The sequence below is a fragment of the Chionomys nivalis genome, chromosome 4, assembly GCF_950005125.1.
Source record: "Chionomys nivalis chromosome 4, mChiNiv1.1, whole genome shotgun sequence".
NCBI lineage: Eukaryota > Metazoa > Chordata > Mammalia > Rodentia > Cricetidae > Chionomys > Chionomys nivalis.
Genome location: NC_080089.1, coordinates 77,264,421 through 77,286,995, shown reverse-complemented (window position 1 = coordinate 77,286,995; position 22,575 = coordinate 77,264,421). Strand labels below are relative to the sequence as shown.

The window sequence follows — 22,575 nt, the reverse complement described above, 5'->3', positions numbered from 1 at the left end:
AGGTATTTTCTTTGGAACACTAGGTATTTTCCCCTTGACTGTCCCATTCCTGGGCGGTGCCTGAGTGGTCTCAGTTTGTGGTCTTTTCTGGAACCAGGTATTGCCTTGGGGTAACCTGAAACTCAGGCCTGCTCTTTGACTGACTGAGCTCTATTGAGCCTATCATGACTGGCCCATACATACCCCTCTTCACAAGTACAGACGACAGGACCCAATCACGGGTCCTGCTGCCTAGGGACTCAAGGGGATGGTATTGGGACCTAAAAACTATTAGCTAACAGATTTTTCTACAGCAGTGACCATCCTTGGCTACCAGGGCTTATAACTCTGATCTTTGAGTACAACCAAATTATAAACTGAACGTCCTTTGCTTCTGCATAAAGGACCAGAGTACCTTATTCTATTGCAGAACTGAATGCTGGGAGAAAGAAGGTGGAATCAAAGAGAAGCCATGTCACTGCCCACAGGAGACAGATGTCCCCAATTGAGCCCGCCGAAACTTTGTTGGTATGAGTTGCTGGGAATGAATGAACAGCCTCTTTCATAAAAGGCTTATCCCTGTAATTAATTATGTCATCACTTACCATGATCATAATGAAAGAATTTGATCATTTATAAGGATTACTGACTGTTTACTTGTGTTCCCTAACATTCTACAATAAGTTAGCAACTTTTATAAGACTTGGGCTTTATATCCCATTTCTGTCAGATTTAGCCCTAAAAATAATGATCTTGACTTGGATCTCTTTTAATATTAAAATAAAAATCTTAAATAACTCATTTTATCCAAAAAGCTTGAGCTTAGCAAAGTTAACAAAGACAAGGAGGCTAGACATCCATTCTAAGGCCTAAATAAACCTTGAGTAAGGAGACACATATTCTAAGCCATTGGTTTTTAACTTTCCCAATGTTTTGAACTTCTAATTCAGTTCCCCATGCTGTGGTAACCCCCCCCATTCAAAATTTTCACGTTGCTCTTTTAGAACTGCGGTTCTGTCATTGTTAGGAATCTTAATGTAAACACATGACACACAGGTGGTCCTTTCACACCCCTGTAAAAAGTGGTTTAACCCCCAAAGCGTCAGACTCACTGGGCTGAGAAGCTGCCTCAAGCCCTTTGCCAGACTGCTTAGGTCATTGTCTTGCTGCATCATAAGAAATGAACACCCCAGTTTCTGGTATGTGAGGCTTATGGCTGTGGCCCTATGTTTGAGCTTTTTATTTTCAGTCTAAATATTAACACTATAAAAAATTTTCTAACCTTTAAAATGTCCTTAGCCTTATGAATTTAAATACCTTAAAAACTGTCCTGAAAAAGTTTTAAAATCACTCAAATGTCTTCCTGCTATACCAAAACATAAAGTACCCTCTTTTACATTAAGAGGCAGAGAACATGGCATAACCATAATCTGTATAAGGCAAAATTAAGCTCCAATAGTGTGAGCAATTTTAAGTTCAACATTTGGGATTCCTTTATAATACTTTCTGTTTTTTGTTTTTGAGAGGAGGTTTAGCTGATCTCTTTGGCCCCACCCTCAGCAGTGTATACATAGCCTGACTTCTGGCTCACAGCCTGCTCCATTTCACTGTGGCTGCTGCTTCTGGTGGTTATCACCTGGCACTGGCATTTCTAAAACTGTTTAGGTCACCATAGCAACTGGACTCTCTTTGGAACTCTAGCCCTCCCAGACATTCGCAAACCTCAGCTGTTCCCTATGGTCCCTTTTTGTTTTTACAACCATTATCACCTGGGTGACTCTTAAATTACCAAGTTGCCAGACCAAGGTACATTCCTGTGTATAAAGCATGGATTGGAATGCAGATTTAATGTCTTATTAAACAAGCATTGTTTTTAAATCCTATCTTTTATAAATCTTGTTTTGAGGGTAGGACATGATTTATCATATTTGGAAGGAGGAGCTGCTTGTTTGTCCCAGCCGCCGGGGACCAAATAATCACACAGAAACTGTATTAATTAAACACTGCTTGGTCTATTAGCTCTAGCTTCTAATTGGCAAACACTTATATTAATTTAACCTATTTCTAGTAATCTGTGGCCGTGGCTTACCGGCAAAGATTCAGCATGTCTGACTGTGGCGGCTCCTTAGTGTCTTCCTACTCTGCCCTTCTATCTCCCAGCATTCAGTCCAGTTTTCCCACCTACCTCAGTTCTGCCCTATCAACAGGCCAAGGCAGTGGCTTTGTCATTAATTTAAAAACTGTATCTGAGAAGACAGGATGTCCTAGAGGAAAGTTAATGTATCTGTTAAATACAAAAATTTTTATATTTATACCCACTAGATGAAGTAACTTTGCAATCACCTTCCAGTGTAAATTTCTCCAATTTTTATATTAAAATATCAATTACTGAATCCCTGGAAACCAATGACCTTATGAAAAATGTTGTCTTTCAGGATTGACAAGTACACAGAGGGTATTTTAGATCTCCCTGAGATGATGCTGAAAGTGGTCAAATGTCCCCCTTACCAAAGAGAAGCCAATATCTCCTTGGTAAAACAAGACCGAAAACCGGTACTTGCCTGCCTTTGAAAAAGTAAGTAGGCTGTTTGAATTCTGGGGACACTGAGTTCCCAGGACAAGAGAAAGGCAGAGGTTGGGAGGGACAGGGCGCTGCCTCACTGACCTTCCATGAGCCTCCCTTGCAGCTCCCTGCCCACAGGTCACTGTATAAAAATGGCCTGTGAAGGGCACCGCATGCTCACGCCAATCTAGTGTCCACATTCAACAGGGTTCAAGGCCATAACCTGACCTGATCTGTGGAAGGCTGAGCCACACCAGAGATGGACCTAGATCCTGCAGACACACTGGGCTTCAATTCCAGTGCAAAGTGCAGAAAACGACAGATGGGAATATATTCTGTCACATCACACAGGGAGCCCAGAGAGCCACCGGCTGTCAGGAGAAGAGGAGAGAACTTCAAAGACGGAGGAGAAGAACCTGACCTAGGACAGTGATGTAGGGGAGAGGAGGAGGTTGATGAAGAGATGTAAAGGAACACTGGCCTGCAGGAGTTAGGGTCACAGATGGCAGGCTTGGGAGGAGAGGCATGCACATCCACACATGAAGGGGTGTCGGTGTACACGCAGTGTCTCTCTTAGTTGGGGCTTCTCTTTGGAGGAAGATCAAGAACACTTCAGACTGACTTGATCTTCAGTCAAGTAAAAGCTGAGAACAAAGCTGTGACCCTAGAGGATAAGGATCCTACACATTCCTCAGAGACCGTCATTACTGTTTAGAGACTCTGGGACCTGGGACACTGAAGGCAAACTGAAGGCTCACGCAACAGACAGCTCAATCCAGAGCATCAGACTGTTTTTACTCTAAGAGCTAAAAGAAGTCACGTGAGTAAACCATGCAGTCACAAGAGCAAGCCACACATGATAGTCAAGCCGAAAGTGCCCAAAACATGTTTTCCACAGGGGCATATAAAGAAAAAACACTAGCCTGTGGTAACGAATCATCTGAGGTGAACTCACTCCTCTCCACTATACTTGGAAGAGCATGAAAACATAATCCAAGAACAAGTCTACGATGTTTAAAGAAGCTGGAGTCAGAGGACTCTTGCCTTGGCGTCTTGGAGTTTTCTCACAAGAACTCGGGAATTTCCATGACTCCATTCTCAGACCCTGTTCTGACAGCGCCTGACTGTCAGACCTACAGAGCATCACTCTGGGTCTCATTCCATCCTCTGATCGTTCTCCCATCTCGGCCCTGCTCTATGGAAGCAGTGAGGCTTTAGGAGCCATCGGGTCCTCGTGGGGTCCCCTGTAGCCTATGGTGCTGACACTTAAGACTCTCTCTCAGGAGACACACGAACTAGCCATCACAGCTTAACTCATGTCTGAGAATCCTGAGTTCCCTGTATACACTATGGACTGAAGAACAGTAGAGGCTTACTTTTGCTTTTGAGTCTATGCCTTACTTAGGGTTTTCACTGCTATGAAGACATACTATGGTCACAGCAACTCTTACTAAGAAAACATTTACTTGGGGTGGCTCACATCTTTTCAGAGGTTCAGTCTCTTATCATTGTGATGGGAAGCACAGAGGCTTGCAGGCATTTGTCCTGTTGGCTGCATCTTGGCTTGTAGGCAACAGGAAGTCAGCTCACTCAGTGGGTGGTATCCTGAGCATTGGCAACCTCAAAGCCCGCCCCACAGTGATATTTCCTCCAAGAAGGCCATACCCACTCCAACACTCCCCCTAATACTGCCAGGCTCTATAAGATTGGGGGGATCAATTACAATCAAACTACCACAATGTGATAATTATAATTCTTTTCTCAGTATGCATGAACAATGTACACACTAGTAATGGCTCTTTACTAGAAGTTAAATAGAGGCAAAGTGTCTCATTGGGAGACTTGGGGAAAGTCAGTGGCCCCAGCCCAACTGTATGTGCTCATAATCTGTCTCATTTAATTTGGCAGGTCTTGAAGAGCCATGGACAAGACTACCTTGTTGGCAACAGGCTGACCAGGGTGGACATTCACCTGCTGGAATTCTCCTCCATGTGGAAGAGCTTGACTCCAGCCTTCTGGCCCCTTTCCCCCTGCTGAAGGTGAGGTCACCTCAGAGAGGCAGCCACACATGCATGACTCTGAGAATATAATGGCGGCCTGGAGGCTGCTGAGGGCCCAACTTTCTGCCTCCAAACTGAGCTACTAGATCCTGGTTTGAGATGACAATAATCTTTCTGTGTATGGAGATGTGGAGGTGGTATCCCAAGAAGAATACTTTGTCTTTTGTCATGACCCCACAGCTCACTCCCTGAACCCCTGTTTCTTGCAGGCTGCTTCTGGCCTTCATCTTCCATCTCATGTGGCCTGTCTCTGCACACTCAGTGTCTGAGCAGGTCTCTGTCATACTGACCCCTTCCTCTGCTCTGACTCCTCAGCACTGTGCTTCTCTATCCACCATGCTGTCTCCCCCCCAACCTCCCAGTGACCCCATCCTTATCTCCAGTGTGAAAATTAGCTATGAGTTATTCCTGGTCAGACTTTGATGTTTTCTGCCCCCATTTCCAACTCAGTTTTTCACGTCTTCACTTTCTTTGATTTCTCTGCTTTCACACCCGAGAGACACAGTGCTCTGTGCTCTGCACCACACTCTGTACAGGTTGTGTCCAGGGGCCTGAGGAGAAGGCAATTGGATGTCAAAGGAGATCTTCAGGAAATTATGCTGAGCTATGATTTCTAGCTCATGGATTTGTCGTTCTTCTCATGTTTACATTGGGCCTGTTTCAAGGATGCAGTAGGTTGTGTGCTGGGAGAGGCTCAGATGTTTTGCACTGTGCACATGAGCAGTTCTGACTCTCAGGCTGTGTTTTCTGGATTACAGGCCCTGAAGAGCAGAATCAGCAGCCTGCCCAATGTGAAGGAGTTCCTGCAGCCTGGCAGCCAGAGAAAGCCTCCCATTAATGCAAAACAAATCGAAGAGGCCAGGAAGATTTTCAAGTTTTAGTAAAGCTGCATTTACCGAGTCCTTGTATTCCAGTCTCTGGTGTTTTTCAAACCTGAGTAGCGGCTGTGGATGCTGGTTATTTTGTAATAATAAGCATGGAAGAACAGTGTATGTAGCTAGTGTGTTTGAAGTGTGAGCTGAGATTCCTGGCGGCACACATAAAGACGAAGGCAAACTAAAGACACTTCAATTAAAAGCAAACTAGTCTGATTAGGCACCCCTTCCTCCACCCCCACCCCCACTCCTGTCATCCAGAGACTCTGCCCCTCCAGGTTGAGGCCCAGGAGGAAGCTCCAATTTTCCTGACAGGCACACTCCTGACAAGGTGACTCTGGATCCTAAGCAGCACTGCCTCCATGCTGCCCCTCATGGTCATTGGAGGTACTGCATCTGTGAGGTGTCTTGGTGACTCACAGTAGGTCCCCTCCACCTACTCTTCTTCCAGGAGGTCCAGGCTCAAGCAAGATGTAATTCTTCATCCTCTCCAGTTGATTCTGACTGTGAATCTCACACTTCTCCACCCAGTCAGAGTACTCCTCTAGGCCCTGTCCCAGGTAGGAGCTACATTCTTGACTTATCTTGGATCATGTGATCCAAGGTCCTTGTCTGAGCTGCATCTCCAGCCCAGGTAGAAGCCATAGCCATGAACTCTCTTGGTGTTTGCTTCTGTTCCTTTATTACACAACACCCGTGTGGCTTAAGTCCAGGCATGAGCGGCATCAGTTCATTCTCTTGCTGAGTCTGACCTGGGACCCTCACCTGATTCTGCCCCTCAGGCCCAGCCTGGAGCAGCAGCATCTTGACATCTTCACCAGTGCCAAGAGCCCTGACCAGAAGCTCTGTCCTTCAACACTACAACCCTGGGACAATGGCCTTCCCCACCTGGTGTCAGGCTGGTCACATGGCCGAGCAGGCATGAAAGAGACTGAGGGAATGGTTGTCCTAGAGACTGTCACTGCTTACAAGACACGGAAGAAAATTGTTTACCTGGATCTGATCCCAACCATTGTCTTTCCTGGGGCTTGGGTTGTGCTGTGCAAATTCGGGTATGGTGGCTGAGTTCTTGGAAGTTAGAGATCTGTTGATGCCACCCAAGAGCTTTCCCTGATGATGGATGGGTGCTTGGTGAGACACAGAGATTGGCAATAGCAGATGAGAAACACCACAGACACCTGAAGACAATTAGGCCTGCAATTTCAACCCTAACAGAGGGTGTTAGATCTAAACACACATCTGTGCTACATCAGGAGCCATGGCAAAGCATCAGTCTTTGAAACTTTGGTTCTGGTCAGTGGTGGAGCATCATGGGAGGCTCCAGGTTCAATTTCCTCTAGCCAAAAAAAAAAAAAAAAGTAAGATTGGAAGGAAAGAAAATAAAATACAAAAGAAGGAATGGAGAAAGACTGTGTCTCAGAACCTTTAGTTCAAGAAGCCTCCATCTTAAAATATCTTTAGTACACGGTAGACAGATGACTCTGGAGTTAAAAGTACTTAGTCTCTTGCAGAGGACTGGATATCAGTTCCCAGCAGCAGGTCAAAACTGCCTATAACTCCACTTTTGGGTGAAGCATGGCAAGGGAATCTGATGCGGTCTTCTGTCCTCCCTGGGTACTGCTGCATGTGGTACACATAAAAAGTAGCAGGCAAACACTCAAACATATAAATAAAAATAAGTACATCCTTTCTTTTAAAAGAAGAGGTTATTATAGAGCCAGTGGGATGACTTAGTGTGTAAAGCATTTTTCACACAGCGCTGGATCCCTGGAATTCACCTAAAATTGGAATGAGGGAACTAACGCAAAAGTTGTCCTCTGACCTCCAGAGGTACGCACGTGGGTGGATGCACACAATACACAAATTAATTAGTTTATTAATTGATAACCATATTGAAAGTAAGGTAGCAAAGTGGCTGCAGCCACCTCTTTCCTTCCTTGCCAGCAGGAGGGTTGAACATGCCTGGGCAGAGCAGAAGCATCGTCCCCTGAGACTCTATCATACAAGAGTCCAGCAGTAGCTCAGTTACAGCAGCTCTAACTCCTGAGCTCCCTTTCCTGCCCTACTTCGTATATTCTTTTTCTGACTCAATCACTGTTTACTAAAGTAATTGCCCAAGATCACACATGGAAACAGTCAAATCAGGCCTGCACACAAGGTTCAGAGGCCAGGGTTCTGCACACAGTCTTCCTGATTGCTTCTGGCTTGAAGAATTCTGACAACACTCAAGTCCCTGCAGCCCCGTTCTGCTGGTGGCAGAATTCACAGTCCTCTGTCAGGACTGCAATGTCCCCAGCGTGTGTATCTCAGACGCTCGAGCGCAACACACTCACAGGTGTGGTAAATTATTTGCTTCATGAGGCTTGTTAGTGAGGAGGGCAACCCGGAAGGAGACTAAAAGGGTTAGGTCGATTCCAAAGCTTCAGGATGGATCTGGCTCCCACCACTCACAGACGCCATAGTGCTCTGGCAGGCTACCAACCATGCAGGCGTGGTCGGGGAGACAAGAGAAGTCAAGGTCCTACTGGACCAGGGGACACAAGAGAGGAGCGGGATGAAAACAGAAACAGGTAGTGTTGAGTGTGCTGGGTTGAGAGAGGAGGTCAGGGAAGTACGCACATGTGAGCAAGCCCACTGGCTTCCTCCAGGTGCCTGCTATTTTGGGGACTCTAAAAGGCAGACTTAGAATCCCGCATTCTCACCTCTCCTCAGACCTTGGGGCAAAGTGCAGATTCCTTCCCTTCAGGGTTTCAACTTGGCTTACTCCGGGGCAATCTAGAATTCAGCCAACAATTTGCTGAATGACTTTCAGCCCAACAGAACTGAGGTCTGTGTCCGGGGTCTACAATGTATGACCCTGGAAGTTAGTATAAGGTTGGGACTGTGGGACAGATCCTATGGGAGATAGAGATGGACCTCTATGAAACTTTGGAGTCTTTGGGGGATAAGGGACTCCTCAGAGAAGGTGTGGGCTCCATTGACCGCAGCCTCCCCTGACTCTAGATTCTTGGCATGTGGTGTCCCAGGTCAGACAGAGCCCTACATTACTGGTTCGTCGGCAGAAGCTCCCTTGTCAATACTCACGGTTGGATTCTTGTGTAGTGTTCTCGGGACCACAGATGGCAAGACAGACTGTAAACAAATAGTAACTGGAAGAGAAGCACTGGCCTTGGCATGTATCAATGGGAAGGAGAGGACAGAAGGCATCTTTAGAAGAAGATGCAGCCAAAGAAGACCTTTTGATGCCCCTTTCTTGCAGGTCAAGGATGGACAGATTTCCCTTGTATTTCCAACGCATTGTTGGTGGTGGCCAAGAGATAGTTCCGACTTTCAATCCCTGTGTTAGTCTTCTGCCAATCCGCCTGGAGTTGTGGGTCTTCAAAGGAGTGTTTGGTGAGTATGGTAGGAGCCTGTGCCCTTGGAGAATAAGACAGTTGAACACGGTCTGGTAATTGTCATCAAACTCCCTGGCACAGTGGGTCCCTGATCCAGCCTCTCTTAGAAAGGTAGATAAGATTTCAACCATGTCTAAAGGGGCCCCACATAAGTGCCCATTTCTTTTTACTTTTCCCATCTTAAAAAGCAGTCTTCCTGGGGGTTGCTGCTGCTGCTGCTGCTCCTAGCTGAGCATCCTTTTCCCTTCCCAGGTTTGCAACATGAACTAATTCCACTCTTCGAAGATACCTACAGGGTTTTGATAAAAGTTAAGCCAGACCCAGATGGCAAGCTCTTGTACCTTTACGGGATGAGAGATGAAAGGGCTTTTACACTGGTTCTCATCATGTCGCTGGCTTGCAACCTCCGCATAAAACGAAATCGAGGTAAATAAGTTCATGCATCCTGGTAGAAGGCATTTTCTTCTCGGGGGATCTGAAAAGGCCACTTTTCCCACTTCTTGTGTTCCCTCTAGTTAGTTCCATTGTCTAAAGGACCAGGGCAGAGAGTAGAGTTCTGAGAACTACAAGCCTATCTACAATCTCTAGGTGTGATCTCTCAGAGTAGGACCTGCAAACTGCAGCCATTTAAGGGAATTATGAATTTGTTGTAAATGGGGAGATCTTGTTTGTGGTTCAGGTGTGGGATTGAGTCCCTAGGGAGCTGCTCTCTAGAGGGATGCAATCTGTCAAATCTCTTTGCCTGGTTATGGCTTAGCTTTACTTGATTGTGCATCTCAACAGCCAGTCTGAGGCCCAGCAGCGTCAGGGTCACCTGGGCACTGATTAAAAGTCTTAATCCACTCAGGCACCCTCTCCACTACCACAGAACCAGAAAGTGGAGAGTGAGACATAGAAGCCTGGGCTTTAACAAGCCGCCCAGAGCACTGGGGCATGCCCAAGAACAAACCCACCTGGTAAAACCCCTGTGCCAGCATGGGCCTCAGCAGCTGCTTCCTTTTTAGCCAGAGCCTGGGCCAGAGGCCTGCAAAGTCCTGTGCGGTGGTCCTTGAGGAGATACTTCATTTAAGGTGGGAAGACTGTGTGCCATCCATTGTTCAGAGGACGTGCTTGGCCATGATTTCAGCATGGGGACAGGAGCCTTGCTGTGGAAACGCCTGCGCCTACAGACGGGATGCCAAGCTCCAGATCTGTTTGTGTCATGACAGGTGGGAGGGGATGGGTGTTACCATTTTTCTGAACCATATCCTGGTTTTATTATTGCAATGTTCCACTTTTAAATGAATTTTTAATTAATTTTAATGGTTTTATAATAAATAAAAGGTGCAGCTTGGAAACTGGACCTGTGTATTTGACTCAAATGGTGAAGAGCTAGCCTGTTTGGTTTTTCGTTTTATTGGTTTCTAAGGTGCTTTTTTAGCTTTATTTTTCTTTTGTTTGTTTGGTTTTTGAGACAGGGTTTCTCTGTAGCCCTGGCTGTCTGGAACTTGCTTTGTAGACCAGGTTGGCCTCGAACTCAGAGATCTGCCTGCCTGTGCCTCTTGAGCCTCGGATTAAAAAGGATTGTGCCACCACCGCCTGGTTTAATTATCTGGTGAGAGGAAGAGGTAAAAGACATCTTTCTATAGTACTCTGGGCTCCTCCTGGACTTTAGGTTTGTGTGTGAAGGTTTCTAGAGGAGCCTTGTGGGCCCCCCTCCTGGAGATGAGCTTCTCACCTGGGCCTGCATCCCAGCAGAGTTTCAGGGAGGGAACTGGGGGATGAGAAGAGGTGTGGCAGCAGTGGAATTGTAAGGAAACAATCACATCCGGGTTGTGCATCATAGGGCTCACTGCCTGCATCCACGGGAGCAGGGAAGTTTCAGTCTGAGCCTTTGTGAAGCTGACTTAGACTGAATGGGAGATTTTACATGAAGATGCTTGCATGGGATTTACTCATAGTAAGTAGAATAGATCCTTCTGGGTGGAAAATTCTAGGAGTGGTTTACTTTCTTTCTTTTCCTTCCTTTCTTCCTTCCTTTCTCCTACACTCCTTTCTTTCTTTCTTTCTCCCTCCTCCCTCCCTCCCTCCCTCCCTCCCTCCCTCCCTCCCTCCCTCCCTTCCTCTCTCCCTCCCTCCCTCTCTCCCTCTCTCCCTCCCTCCCTTCTTTCATTTCTTCCTAACTTCTTTTTGGAGGCTTGTGACTGTACCTGGAAGTTGAGAGCTGTAAGCAAGTAACTTACCTCTGAGAAAATGGCAATGGGATGAGGAGTCTGGCAGTCCAGGTGCAAATGAGGATAACTGACATCTTCAAGCCCCAATGACAGCAGAGGAGGCAGAGCCAGAGCCTGGGTGGAGGGAGCAGACTGACAGGTGCTGAGAACAGAGACAAGATGAGTGACTGAGCGTCCATTGTGTTCAGATGACTCTTGTCATGTGCATGGGGTCTACAGTACTTAATGCAGGACTTAGCAGGTCAAAAGTAAAGGGTGCGGAGGGATTTTATATCTAGTTTCACAGTTAAGAAGTCAAAACATACCTTACAAGTAGACTGTATTCTTTGTGGTTCTCTGTTTCGATCTCTCTGTAAACCTCTGTGTAACCAGCTGCTTCTGTGCCCCCCATGTCGCCTGAGTGCAGGTGCCACTGTCTGGCTTTTTATATCTGAGACAGAGTCTTACTAATTTAAGTAATGTTAAATCTTGAATACATAACACTCTCTTGAACGGTACAATCTTAATCAGAGTGATGGCTCATGCCCTCAATCCGAGCACCTGGAAGGAAGAGGCCAGGAGACCTTGAATTCTCAGCCAGGTAGGCCTACGTAGGATGACCTGCTTTCAAGAGCAAAACAAAGTCATTTTTTGTTTGTTTTCAGTTCCTTTTGGAGAGCGGTTGGTTTTTTTTTTTTTTTTTTTTTTTTTTTTTTTTGACAGAGTTTCTCTGTGCAACCATCTCAGCTGTTCTGGAACTAGCTTTTGTAAACCAGGCTGGCCTGGAAATCATGGAGATCTGCCTGCCTCTGCATCCTGGGTGCAGGGGATTAAAGGTGTGCACCACCACCCAGCACTAAAGTACTTTTAAAAAGTAGATAGGTATAAATGTATATACATGCTGTAACAACAGAGAGAAAAGAGTCTGTGAATTTGAAAGAGAACACGGAGGGTGTATTCAAGAATTGGGAGGCATTTAGGGAGGGAAAAATGATGTAATTAGATTATAATCTAAAAAAAAAATTAAGCGGCTACTTCTAGTGTTTTTGCTAACGTTTAGGAGCTTATTTGCTGATTTTCTCAATGTCAGAAACAACCTCGATGACATGGCTCCCTGGTCCTTTCCGGGGTCCTCAGATAGAGTAGCAGTTGTATAGGGCCACACGCCAGTGGGCAAAACAAGGCTCTTACTATCTTGATTTTTCTTATGTTGATCAAAGCTTAGGTCCAATTAGATAGCTGTTGGTGACTGTCAAGATATGAAATTTAGGTCTGTCTTGCCATGCTGCTTGTTGTTTGGGGACATGGGCATCACAGGGAGATAGGGCTATTGGTCGCCTTTCTCCCCTGGCAGCTTGCACAGTCCCAGCTGGTGTTATGGAAGTGAGTCCTCAGAGGGGAGGCTTTCAGGGAAGTCCCAGCTTGAATCCTCCAAGTCCTGTGTCAGAAATGTGTGGTGTCTTTAGCCATGGGCCCTTACCTTCAAGGACAACATAATAGCCTATGTTGTTTGGGAGTCTCTTCCACTCCTCTGGCCAACAACTCAAAGGGAAGTGCCTCATACCTGGTAGTAAGACCTGTAGTAGGTAGTCCGGGACTTTGAGGGAGAGCATTATGACCCCAAGTGCATAACTCCATTGAAAATTACAGTTCCACAAATACCCTATCTGTTGTCTTAGGTTTCTGTTGCTTTGATAAACACCATGGTCCTAAGAAACTTGGAAAGGAAAGGGTTTACTTCATCTTACAGCTTGTAGTCCATCAGCCAGGGAAGTCAGGATAGGAACTCAAGGCAGGAGCCTAGAGGCAGGACTGAAGCAGAGGCCATGGAGAATTGCTGGTTATGGGCTCGCTCCTGCAGGCTTTTTCAGTCTGCTTTCCAATACACCCAGAACCACCTTCACATAGGTGCCACCACTTACTATGGGCTGGGCCATTTTGTGTCAATTATTAATTAGGAAAATGTACTACAGGTGTGCCAACAAGCCATATTTTCTCAGTTGAGCTTCCTTCTTCCCTCATAACTCTAGTTTTGTCAAGCTGACATAAAACTAGTGAGCACACTCATATAATTTTAGGTAAATATAAAATAACGTAATTCTTAAGATGTTTTCACATAATTTAGTGATTCGTTCTTTTCCCTCCCATTCTAGAGGATCTGGTGTGATCTTCAATACACAGATAGCTCGAAGGTCACCAGGCTGTTAACCACATATGTTTCCAGCCTCCTGGATGGGAAATAGGTAATGCATCCCTCTCTTTGAAGGGACAAGCATGTGTGTTTAGCATTCCTGGTTCCCTGTCAGGAGCCATGTCCCCCCCCCCAAAATTATTATAGTGATCATTGCCCTGAGAAGTTTGCAGAGGGCTCGACTTCCCAATTGTATTGAGAATTGTTTTATTGACAAAGCCTATCCCATACCCAAATTGTCTGTTAATAGAGAGCTATCTGTTAGTGGAACCCGCCTCACACTCTATCTAGACAACTAGGTGTGTCAACTTGTGAACTCCTGGCAGAGGAATCGTGACCTGACCGATCGTAACCTCTTGGCCTATGTGACCGGCGTGGACCACGTGGCAAGATCCCATGCCCCAGCCCCCCAAGCTCCTCTTCCAGGGGCTATATAAGCTGCAACCATGACTCTAATAAACGGAGGCTTTGACAAGAACTGTGCTTGGCCTTCTTCCTGTCTCCCACCCATGTCTTTCAGGTGGTACCTCTCCGTGACCCTGGAATAACTGACCAGCCAGGCAGGTTACAGACCCTAGACAGAGTAACTCGCCAAGGCAGTCGACAGTTCCCTAGAGCTTATCTGGGAGCACAAGGGCCTCTGAGCCTCCCACAGCTGGGGAGACTCTGAGGTGTGTGCAGATGTGCATGCTGGCCTGAGCTAGAGGTTGATGGCAGTGGACGTGGAGCTCACCAGAATACACCAGGGCAGTGGTGTGGAGCCCAGGCTAGACCTGAGGAAGGGGAGGGTATGCAGAGAGTAGGAACAGAAGGACCCACCAGGCTAGACATAGAAGATGTTCAGGCCAGGACTGGGCCTGGATATTTGATATTGCACGGAAAGGATGAAGTCAGTGGTTCCAGTGGGGGCAAAGACAGAATATTCTTCTGCATTTTTTGAGAGAGGGCATCACTATTCTGTAGCTCTGAGTGTTCTAGAACTCACTATGCTACCAGACTGGCCTCAAACTCACATAGATCCATGTAGCTCTGCCTCGCAAGTACTGGGATTAAAGTCATGTGTCACCACACCAGGTTAAAGCTAGAAAAACATTTTAAAGATAATTTCTGTTAATGTTATTTTGCTTAATGTGTATTTTCCTCTCTTTTATTATTACTATTAAAGTATTTTCAATATTTACTCTGTGTGTTGAGGTGTTTTGCCTACAGGTATGTATGTGCATCACGGGTGTCCAGTGACCACAGAGGCCAGAGGAGGATATCAGGTTCTCTGGAGCTGGAGTGACAGATGCTGGGCCCTAACCTGGGTCCTCTGCAAGAGCAACATGGCTTATCACCTCTGAGCCAGCTCTCCAGATTCTCTCTCACTGTTTTAAATTTTATATTTTGTCTTCTCTTTCCTTCATTAATTTTTCTTTTTATAAAAAAAAATCTTTCACTACCTACCTAATACCTGTCTATCAAACCTGCAGTCTTTAAAAAAATTTTTTACCATTTTTCTTTTTATCTTCTCCACTTGTAAACTAATTTTACTTTTAAAGTTTTTGGTTTATTCTACATTGATATTGTTACTCCTTTTCTTTGCTAGTGTATTTGTATTTAGCTTTTTTCTGTTTTCACAAGTTTTGTTTTTATTTGTAGTGATGATTGTTTGCTGAACTCTTCAAATGTGATGCACATAATCCCAGGTCAATAATTTGAACACATGAGACACATATAGCATTTGTTCATCCTTATTATCTCACAATAGCCAGCATCCACACTTGCTCCTCATTTTTGCAAAACATCAAAGACTGGTGTCTGTGGCCTCTGTCAATTCAACTTTGCTGAATCTTAAAAATCTTCTTTGCCTTTTCAATGATTTTCTCATCATAGGGAGGCTTTCTCTGGCTGCCAGGCTGCAGGAACTTCTTCACATTGGGCAGGCTGCTGATTCTGCTCTTTAGGGCCTGTAATCCAGAAAACACAGCCTGAGAGTCAGAACTGCTCATGTGCACAGTGCAAAACATCTGAGCCCCTCCCAGCACACAACCAATTGCATCCTTGCAACAGTTCCAGAGTAGACGTGAGAAGAACGACAAATCCATGAGCTAGAAAGCATAGCTCAGCATAATTTCCTGAAGACCTCCTTTGACATCCAATTGCCTTCTCCTCAGGCCCCTGGACACAGCCTGTACAGAGTGTGGTGCAGAGCACAGAGCACTGTGTCTCTCGGGTGTGAAAGCAGAGATACCAAAGAAAGTGAAGATGTAAAAAACTGAGTAGGAAATGAAAACGAAAATTTCCAAGTCTGACCAGGAGCAACTCACAGTCAGTTTTCACATTGTAGATAGGGATGGGGTCACTGGGGGCAAGGGGAAGACAGCATGGTGGGGACAGTGGAGAGAGAAGCACAGTCCTGAGAAGTCAGAGCTGAGGAAGGGGTCAGCATGACAGAGGCCTGCTCAGACTCTGAGTGTGCAGAGACAGGCCACAAGAGATGGAAGATGAAGGCCAGAAGCAGCCTGCAAGGAACAGGGGTTCAGGGAGTGAGCTGTGGGGTCCTGTGTCTTTTTCATGATAAAAGGCAAAATGGTCTTCTTCGGGTTCCAGCCTTAAAACTCAATATGTAAAAAGATTATTTTCGTGCATGTAACCAGGATCTAATAGCTCAGTTTGGAGGACTGAGGTTTGGCACTCAGCAGCCCAGAGGAATATTATATCCTAAGAGGCAAGTATGTGTGACTGCTTTTCTGCCTCTCTTACCTTCAGCAGGGGGAAAGGGTCCAGAAGGCTGGAGTCAAGCTCTTCAACATAGAGGAGAACTTCCAGCAGGTGAATGTCCACCCTGGTCAGCCTGTTGCCAACAAGGTAGTCTTGTCCATGGCTCTTCAAGACCTGCCAAATTAAAGGAGACAGATTCTGAGCATATAGGGTTGAGCTGTGGCCGTTACTTCTTCCCAAGTCACCCAATGGAGTCTCTGACCCTTTCTGGCAGGTATACAACTGCAGACACAGGCCTATGAAGCAAGAGGCAGCATGAGAAGTCAGGCACGCGACCTCCTCTCTAAAGCTCAGTGACCTTTCTCTGTCATTGCACATCCCATGGCCTTCACACCGCCACCCTATGTACATTTTCCTCATGGGATAAGGGCTTAGCCCCTTGCACATCATGGCTCCTCCCCTTAGTTTGAAATGACAGAGCACCGGGAGTTCAGGACATTCCTCTCCCTGTCCTGTCTGTTCAGTCCCATGGGCAGAGGCCTCATCTGCCGGGAACATCAGTCTCCAGAGAACACCCTGTGTCTGTCCTCTGCTGTGTCTGCTCTCCTCAGTTCTCTGGAATCTGAAATACACCTGGCTGAGCTACAATACATCCTCCCTGTACAGCATCGGTTCTGACTCCCAACCTTCATTGCGTCAAGACTGACGGGGCTGAATTGTACAGGGGGAACTGAGTCGGAGTCTCAGTAACTTTGTAGGGATAGACGAGCATGCCAACACCAAATGGGGCTAATCTTCCTATCTGATTTTGGCTATTTATTTAACATTTATTTCAACATTTCTGGTTACGAGAAGATTTAATAATAGCACTGTCTCAGATACAGTTGATGACATTTACTTAAATATCCCAGCAATACGAAAATCACAGATAACCTAAAGCACAAGCACTGGCTACAGCATGAGCTACAAGTAGAGAAGAATTAAAACGCTTTGTGGTCACCTTATCACACTGTACACGTCTACAGAAAAAAAATCTAATGACCACATTCAGAAACAAAGAAAGCCAGGCATGGTGGCACACACATTTAATTCCAGCACTCAACATGCTGAGGCAGGTGGATCTCTGGGAGCTTGAGGCCAGTCCACAGAAGAGTTCCAGGAGAGCCAGTACTACGAAATAGAGAAATCCTCTTGTAAGGAAAAGGAAAAGAAGAAGGAAAGAAAAAACAATAAACTACAAAAGGAAGCATCAAACGTTCTCAGTAGAGTTTACTGTGTTCCTGAAAATCATGATTCACACACCAGAGATCATTTAAGCAGTGATGGCTGGACATTGTGTCCTGTGAGACAGGGCCTTGACTCCAGAGGGCTGTGTGGGGACCTAATGGCTCCTAAATCCCTCACTGCTTCCACAGAGCAGAGGCAGCCGTGAGTGAACTTTCAGTGTAATATAAATGAGGTCAAAGTCGGGTCTCTGAAGAATGTGTAGGATCCCTATCCTCTAGGATCACAGCTTTGTTCTTAGCTTTTACTTGACTGAAGCCCTGACTAAGAGAGGCACCCCATATACATGGACACCCCTCCATGTGTGGATATGCATGGCTCTCCTCCCAAGCCTGCCATCTGTGACCCTAACTCCTGCAGGCCAGTGTTCCTTTACATCTCTTCATCAGCCTCCTCCTCTGCCTGCATCACTGTCCTAGGTCAGGTTCTTCTCCTCCATCTTTGAAGCTCTCTCCTCTTCTCCTGACAGCTGGTGGCTCTCTGGGCCCCCTGTGTGATGTGACAGAATATTTTCCATCTGTGTTTTCTGCAGTTTGTCCTGTTATGAAGCCCAGTATGTCTACAGGATCTAGGTCCATCTCTGGTGTGGCTCAGCCTTCCACAGATCAGGTCAGGTTATGGCCTTGAACCCTGTTGAATGTGGACACTAGATTGGTGTGAGCATGCGGTGCCCTTCACAGGCCATTTTTATACAGTGCCCTGTGGGCAGGGAGCTGCAAGGGAGGCTCATGGAAGGTCAGTGAGGCAGCGCCCTGTCCCTCCCAACCTCTGTCTCTCTCTTGTCCTGGGAACACAGTGTCCCGAGACCTCAAACAGCCTACTTACTCTTTCAAAGGCAGGCAGGTACCGGCTTTTGGCTTTGTCTTTTGCCAAGGAGATCTTGGCTTCTCTTTGGTCTGGGAAACACGTGACCACTTTCAGCATCATATCAGTGAGATCTATAATCCCCTCTGTATACATGTCGATCCTGAAAGACAAAATTATCCATGTGGTCGAGGGTTTTCGGGGATTCACTCTTTTGATTTTTAATCTAAAAACCTGAGAGATTTATGCTGAAAAGTGGTTGCAAACTTACTCACCTGTAGTGGCAAATAACACAGATATGAACCTTGTCCCTAGAACATCCTTTTCAACAAAATATATGTTTAGAGTTTTTGTTGCACACACATGACCCATCCAAAGTACAAAGAGCACCACTGGCCCATATAGAGACACAGTCATGATAAACTTGGTGACATCCAAAATGATAACCATCAATCAAGTGGTGGTGGTACATGCCTTTAATCCCAGCATTTGGGATTCAGAGGCAGGGGGATCTCTGTGAGTTCGTGGCCAGCCTGGTCTACAAGAGCTAGTTCTAGGACAGGCAGCAAAGCTACAGAAAAACCCTGTCTAGAAAAACAAAACAAAACAATCACAAATAAAAGATAATAACTATCAACTCTATAACAGGCAGGCTTTCTCTGTCTCTCTCTGTCTCTCTGTCTGTCTGTGTGTGGCTGTGTCTCGCTGTGTCTCTGTCTTGACTGTTTCTGTTTCTTTCTGTCGGTCTCTCCTCTGGCCCCTACCTCTACCTGTCTCTCTCTGTCTCCACGCTGTGGTTTTCTCATCTTTCATTCTGCTGCATGGCCCAGAGTCATTCTAGGTCAGTGTTAGAAGTTTTCCACTTGTTTTTCACGAAGAACATCTGGATGACCTCCACATACTAGTTTCTGGCCTTTCTGACATTTGTCAATGTGCCTATTTCTTCATTCATCCCAGCCACAGCACACAGACACATGCATCCCTTGTTCTAAGCTGTACTTCACACGGTGATTTTGGGAGAGTTTCACTTTCATACTTCCACACACTTCTGGTGTTGGCCCTGCAAAGGTAGTATTCTGTGTTCCAATGCATCCGTCGCATTCTTCGACTGCTGACACCCTCCGATGTAAGCAGAGTCTGATCCGCACTCCCTCTGACCCCAATCCTGCCACTCTGGCAGCTGCTGCAGGAGGACGAATCTGCTTCCTCCTTATCCAGGGGGAACTTGAGAATATTTCATATAACATGAGCCAGGAACATCATACCATGTTCATGCTTTACCTTTGCTTTGCTTCCCTCACCCCTTCATGTATGTTCATGACTAAAATCATACGCTGTGCTCCTCTTTCATCTTTTATTGAATATCGTGGCTGATCTACCATGAGAAAATTATAAATAATGCTGCTACAAGTATTTCTATACAAGCACTTTTACAACCGAGTCTCTGTTTCGCATGGACAAATGTTTCCCGCAGTATAGATCATGGCTAGCACCACCTTTAGCTCTTGAACAAATGCAATACTCCTACACAGTGGTTTATGAGTGAAGGATTTTGTCAAGCAGAGTGGGTCCCAGCAAGGGTGGTACAGTCCATAGAACTGTGTTAGTGCTGAGTTAAATGATTCAAGTTATCTTGGTCCTTAGGAACCAATCTCTCTAAGCTTCATTGAGTTGACCAGTAGAACTAGCTGGGAATTCAGATGCTTGCTCTGCACTGTTCCTACTCCTGGGACATGGGAGGCAGCTCCTTCACCTTCCTCCCTAGGACTCCTCCTCCAGCATCAAGCCCTCTGACCTTTGCCCAAAGCTGTTGGCTGAGGTCCAGCACTGAAGCCTTGGGCACCTGGAGTCATGGCTCCTCCATGCTCAGACCCTTGGCCACCGTGTTCGCGATTCTGTCCCTCTGCTATGCAGACGACATCATCCTAGGTTGTAGCCACACCCACCTGCATCTGCCCCATTTGCCCTTCCCTCTCCTGCATGGACTCTTCCATACTTGGCCTAAGTGGTATAACCAGCCTGCTCCTAGACATAAACCCTGCTACCCTCTTGCTCATTCATGGAGGGACCCAAATCCTTCCTTTGTTTCCCCTTGGAGTAATAACAGGAAATATACCGTACAGGGCTCTCTCCTTCGCGTCCTTCCCATAGAGGTTGTATTTGGTGGCGATGTAGTTGAGAATGGCTCTGCTCTGTACCAGCGTCATCCCGTCAATCTCCACCATGGGCAGCTGTTGAAACATCAAACGCCCATCTGTGGAAGAAAAAAAGGAAAAGGTCTCTGAGGTGTCCAAGGCTCACGTCTCAGGAGCAGAAAAGTTGTATTGAAGTGTCTGATCATGCAGAGGAAAGATAAATGATTGGCTCTCAGTCTTTCAAGCTGAACCCCACTTACTTTTAGCTTCTGTTTCCTCGCTGTCTCCCCCATCTTCTTTTGGCTTTTGAGCTTCTCACATCCATCTTTATTTCCTATCCAGACACATATTATATTTCTAGTGCATGTTTTTATGTCAGTTCATGTTCCTGGATACATGTGGAAGATGAGGAGGGACAGCAGAGAGCCACCATGAAAGCAGAACTATTATGCTTGACAATCTCATCATTGTCATGACATTAAGGTGATGTGTGACAGTTTCTTATGTAGTGAGCCACCATGAGTTCCTACAGTTCTTATGAGGTGATAGTGATTTGTCAGTAGCTATGATGAAAACGCTCAAGAAAATCATCCCAGATGCTTTTCCTCCTGTGATTTAATCAATGGTCATGTACTTGTGAGGTTATTGGACCTTGTGGGTCTGATATAAGTCAGTGAGAAGAAGTTTGAATGAAATAGCTCACTCTGATGCAGAAAGAGTGAGAAAACATTTATTCCGAAGCCCCCAGACAAATTCTTGTAGAAATCTGCAATCCACTTTTATCACTGTCTCCATTTTCAGACCCTTCAAGGAGCCCCACCATCTCCATCACATCCCTCTGCCATTCCTGACTGTTCCCACCCATCACCCACCAACATCACCTTCTGGTAATGTTGGAGGAAGCTGCTTGTTGATTCCCAGTCATTCAGTCCTGGAATAATCACACAGAAACTGTATTAATTAAATCACTGCTTGGCCCATTTGCTCTAGCTTCTTATTGGCTAACTCTTACATATTAATTTAACCTGTCCCTATTAATCTGTGCATCACCATGAGGTTGTGGCCTACCTCATGCAAAGTTTCAGCACGTCTGTCTTAGATGGTGGCTCCATTGCTTCTCTCTAACTCCCCCTCCTTTCTCTCAGCATTCCCCACCTAGCTCTGTTCCCTTATAGCTCCACTATAGGCCCAAAGCAGTTCTTTCTTTACCAATGATATTCACTGCATACAGAGGAGAATCCCACATCATCTCCCCTTTCCTGTTTAAGTGCAATGGAAGGTTTTAACTTTAATATAGTAAAATTACATATAACAAAACAGTTATCAAGCAAGAATTAGTTACAATATTTATATCTACTTTCTCTTTTATAATAACTAAGAAAAACTATAATTATCAATTCTTCAACTCCATCAAAAACTCCTGATAAATATAATATTACCTAAGCACATTGTAAACAAGTTCCAAAACTCTAGAATTGACAGAGACATCCCACTGCCTAGACAGTCACCCAAACTTCTTTTGTACAATTGGGGTATCCATCTTCAGCTTACAGGCCCATAGTATCCAGCAGACTTTTCCAGGAAGCAGGAATTTCAAAGACAGTTCTGCCTAGATTGGCAATTTGTTAGTCACTTTCTTTTGTGCCCTGCAGAATGTCTTGCAGACTCTTTCATGAAGCAGTAACCCTGAAGGACCATCTCACCTTTAGGTAAGTTTAGCAGTCATTTCTCTGTGGGTACTGCATGTCCAGTTCATCAAGCAGTCCAGGCAAGAGCAGTTTCTTGCCCAAATGGCTAACCAACTCTATAAGGAGCCTCTTCACTGTCCATCTTTCTCTTGAAGTAGATTGGTATTGCCAGGAGCATATGTGTCTCATTGTCATAAAAAGTCCTAAGTTCTTAAAGCACTTTAAATGCCATTTTCTGTAGCCTTTCAAAGATTTGAAGGATCCCTATCCATTTGAAATACATCTCTGTACATCTGGAAAATCTAACTAACATGACTACAAGCTTGACTATTATAGATGACTATTTAATTATACATTCTATTTTTAAATGAGCTACATAAACACAATACCTTACTCAAGAACAGAAATACATATACACAGCATAACAAGATTAACCTTAAAGTTATATCAAGCCAAGATCTATAGCAATGCAAAGTATCCAACTCTATAGCATATCCCCCTTTAAATATAAACAAGCATTTATAAACAATATTTGAGAATATGGGTCTAGTTGTCCAGACTACTTCCTGCTGATTGGGGCACTATTGGTCAGGTCTTTCATGGTGTATCCTGTGTGCTAGGTTCATCTCAGTCAGCAGTTGGGCAAAGTAATTTTTTGAGGGGTGTCCAAGATGACACCTGGAAGCAATCCACAGATTCTCATCCA

At 45.5% G+C, this 22,575-nt stretch overlaps 1 protein-coding gene, 1 long non-coding RNA gene and 1 pseudogene across 4 annotated transcripts in view; 1 reads left to right on the top strand and 2 right to left on the bottom strand.

Moving 5' to 3' along the window:
- The first annotated feature begins 2,400 nt into the window (after positions 1 to 2,400).
- On the top strand, positions 2,401 to 5,505 carry LOC130873537 (glutathione S-transferase A2-like; annotated as a pseudogene).
- A 3,266-nt stretch (positions 5,506 to 8,771) lies between these two features.
- On the bottom strand, positions 8,772 to 11,494 carry LOC130872491 (uncharacterized). The gene is made up of 3 exons (XR_009056974.1): positions 11,095 to 11,494; positions 9,826 to 10,062; positions 8,772 to 8,894 (listed from the first exon to the last, which is right to left on the bottom strand). It is a non-coding gene; the product is annotated as an uncharacterized LOC130872491 (long non-coding RNA).
- A 3,384-nt stretch (positions 11,495 to 14,878) lies between these two features.
- LOC130872484 (glutathione S-transferase A2-like) overlaps positions 14,879 to 22,575 on the bottom strand; it is a 33,683-nt gene continuing 25,986 nt past the window's right edge. For all 3 annotated transcript variants that reach the window (XM_057766467.1, XM_057766466.1, XM_057766465.1), the window contains exons 4-7: positions 20,168 to 20,300; positions 18,068 to 18,209; positions 16,001 to 16,132; positions 14,879 to 15,204 (exon numbers count right to left, since the gene is read on the bottom strand). In XM_057766467.1, the coding sequence (XP_057622450.1) occupies positions 15,073 to 15,204; positions 16,001 to 16,132; positions 18,068 to 18,209; positions 20,168 to 20,300 (539 nt within the window). In that variant the 3' untranslated portion in view covers positions 14,879 to 15,072. The remainder of the gene's footprint in view (positions 15,205 to 16,000; positions 16,133 to 18,067; positions 18,210 to 20,167; positions 20,301 to 22,575) is intronic.